This window comes from Macadamia integrifolia, unplaced genomic scaffold (genome assembly GCF_013358625.1).
Source record: "Macadamia integrifolia cultivar HAES 741 unplaced genomic scaffold, SCU_Mint_v3 scaffold1439, whole genome shotgun sequence".
Lineage (NCBI taxonomy): Eukaryota > Viridiplantae > Streptophyta > Magnoliopsida > Proteales > Proteaceae > Macadamia > Macadamia integrifolia.
In genome coordinates this window covers 93,597-95,531 of record NW_024868204.1, presented here as the reverse complement: position 1 = coordinate 95,531, position 1,935 = coordinate 93,597, and the positions used below count along the sequence as shown (strand labels likewise).

The 1,935-nt window shown below is 42.9% G+C and overlaps 1 protein-coding gene across 1 annotated transcript; it reads right to left on the bottom strand.

Moving 5' to 3' along the window:
- Window positions 1-418: 418 nt before the first annotated feature.
- Window positions 419-1,433, bottom strand: LOC122063737 (ESCRT-related protein CHMP1B-like). The gene has a single exon (XM_042627436.1). The coding sequence runs from the start codon at window positions 1,245-1,247 to the stop codon at window positions 639-641; it is 609 nt and encodes a 202-aa protein (XP_042483370.1). The 5' UTR covers window positions 1,248-1,433; the 3' UTR covers window positions 419-638.
- Window positions 1,434-1,935: the final 502 nt, after the last annotated feature.

Sequence of the window (1,935 nt, the reverse complement as noted above, 5' to 3'; positions counted from 1 at the left end):
ATCATACATGGAGCTGTTTAACTCAATTATGTTCAACATCACAAAAGCAAATATCTTTATTTGAGATATTAAACTTCTGCCATTCTTATCCAACATGAGGCACCTAGAGATCACAAACTGATCTCCCACTCCAGCAAGCTTGGAGTATATCACCTAGACAGCATTTCATGAACTAAAATTTAATTCAATTCAACGAATCAAACTATTTTACACTACCCTGAGTATAAAGCAAAATATACCTGGACGTCAAAAACACATTAAAGCTTACACCTTTAAACAAAAATTCACTTAAATTGGGAAGCTCTACTTATTTCAAGCAAGTCAGGGCTCAAAGAAATATAAATATTTAGATACCCTACATACTAATTCCTTTGAATAGGTAAAGAAAAAGAGCAATGACAAGTAAAAGGAGCTAAAGTTAGCCACGAATCTTCCCAACAAATAATATAGGCAAAGAAGAAATCCGTTTATAGGTCAAATTCGTTTATTTACATATACCATGTATGCATTCTTCCACAGATGGACATTGTAAATACAAGCCCATGACGATCAAAGTATCTGATTCATAAGTTAACTCCACACATTATGCAGGGAGGGTAAGAACAGAGAATTAACCACGGGGAAGTCTACCAATTTCGTTAACCTCTGGCCTTCAGATCAGCCAAGCGCCTCGAAAGATCATCCTCATCGACCTTCTCGTCCACCTTGGCCGGAATATGACCAGCAGCCTGAGGAAGCCCAACAGAAACCTCCAAACCGTAATCATCAGCGACTTGCTGCATCAAGCTGTTGACGTCCCCTTCAGGGGTCGACAAAGAAGTGCTTCCAGCCATAGAACTCTCCATAAACTCCGCCTGAACCTCCATGTTCACAAACTGTTTCTCGAACTGGTCCATCGTCTCCGACATCTTCTGCAGATTCCCAGTAGCGAGAGTGGATTCTAGGGATTTAACGATCGAGGACATGGACTTACTGATTGTTTGCATCTTAGCCTGGGTGTCAAGGCGGGCAACGACGGCTTCGAGTCGAGAAGCTAAACGGAGATAGTTCATCTGTTCGTTGCGCTTGCGGATCGCGTTCTCTGCGTAGATTCTTGCGCCGTCCATGTTGCCCTTCTCGATCGCTTTCTTGACCTTGAGTTTCTCAGATTTCTCCTCTTTCTCGCACTTGCGAGATTGGCGTTGGAGGCTCTTGGCAGTGAATTTGAGCTCCATGATCTGGTTCATCAACCTCTCTGTGTTTCCCATCGCGACGAATTGCTCGAATTGCTCGATTGATCGTTAAGCTGATCTCTCTCTGTTGAGAATTGGGATTAGGGTTTCGGTGAGGTTCCTTTCTTTCTCTGAAAGCAAAGGTGGATTCGTTTGGTACTTTACTAGAGAGTCAGAGACGATTTCATTCTTGACTTTCCGGTTCAGGGATATCACGCGTATAGGTGCGGTGACTGCAGTCTCTCACATTGACCGTCCAATTAGTGTCAGAGGAACAATGCCATTATTTATCCCGATCTGACGTAAATAATAGGTTTCTTTCTTCTTTCTCTTGAGAAAAGGGAGAGGGCAACGTCGCTAGTGCAAGTAAAAATATAAAGACGGAATTTTCACCCATAAGGGATGATTTCACCTCTTTGCTTGGTAGGGAAATAGAGATCAAATCCTCTCTTGGACCACGACATTTTGCAACAATCTCACACCTTTCAAGGGGTGTAAGAGTTAGGGGTGTCAATTTTGAGCCTACACCGGTAGGCCAGATTGAGCCCGATACATTTATGATCCGACTTGGATCGCCCTGATTAATAAATATGTCGAGCTTAAAACGGGCATTCACGATGCAAGTAGCTAACCCGTCGAGCGCCTAACCGAACCGACCGATTATAAACCTAACTTGAACCGATTCATTGTAGCCCTACTTAGCCCGACCCCCTTTATTAAAAAT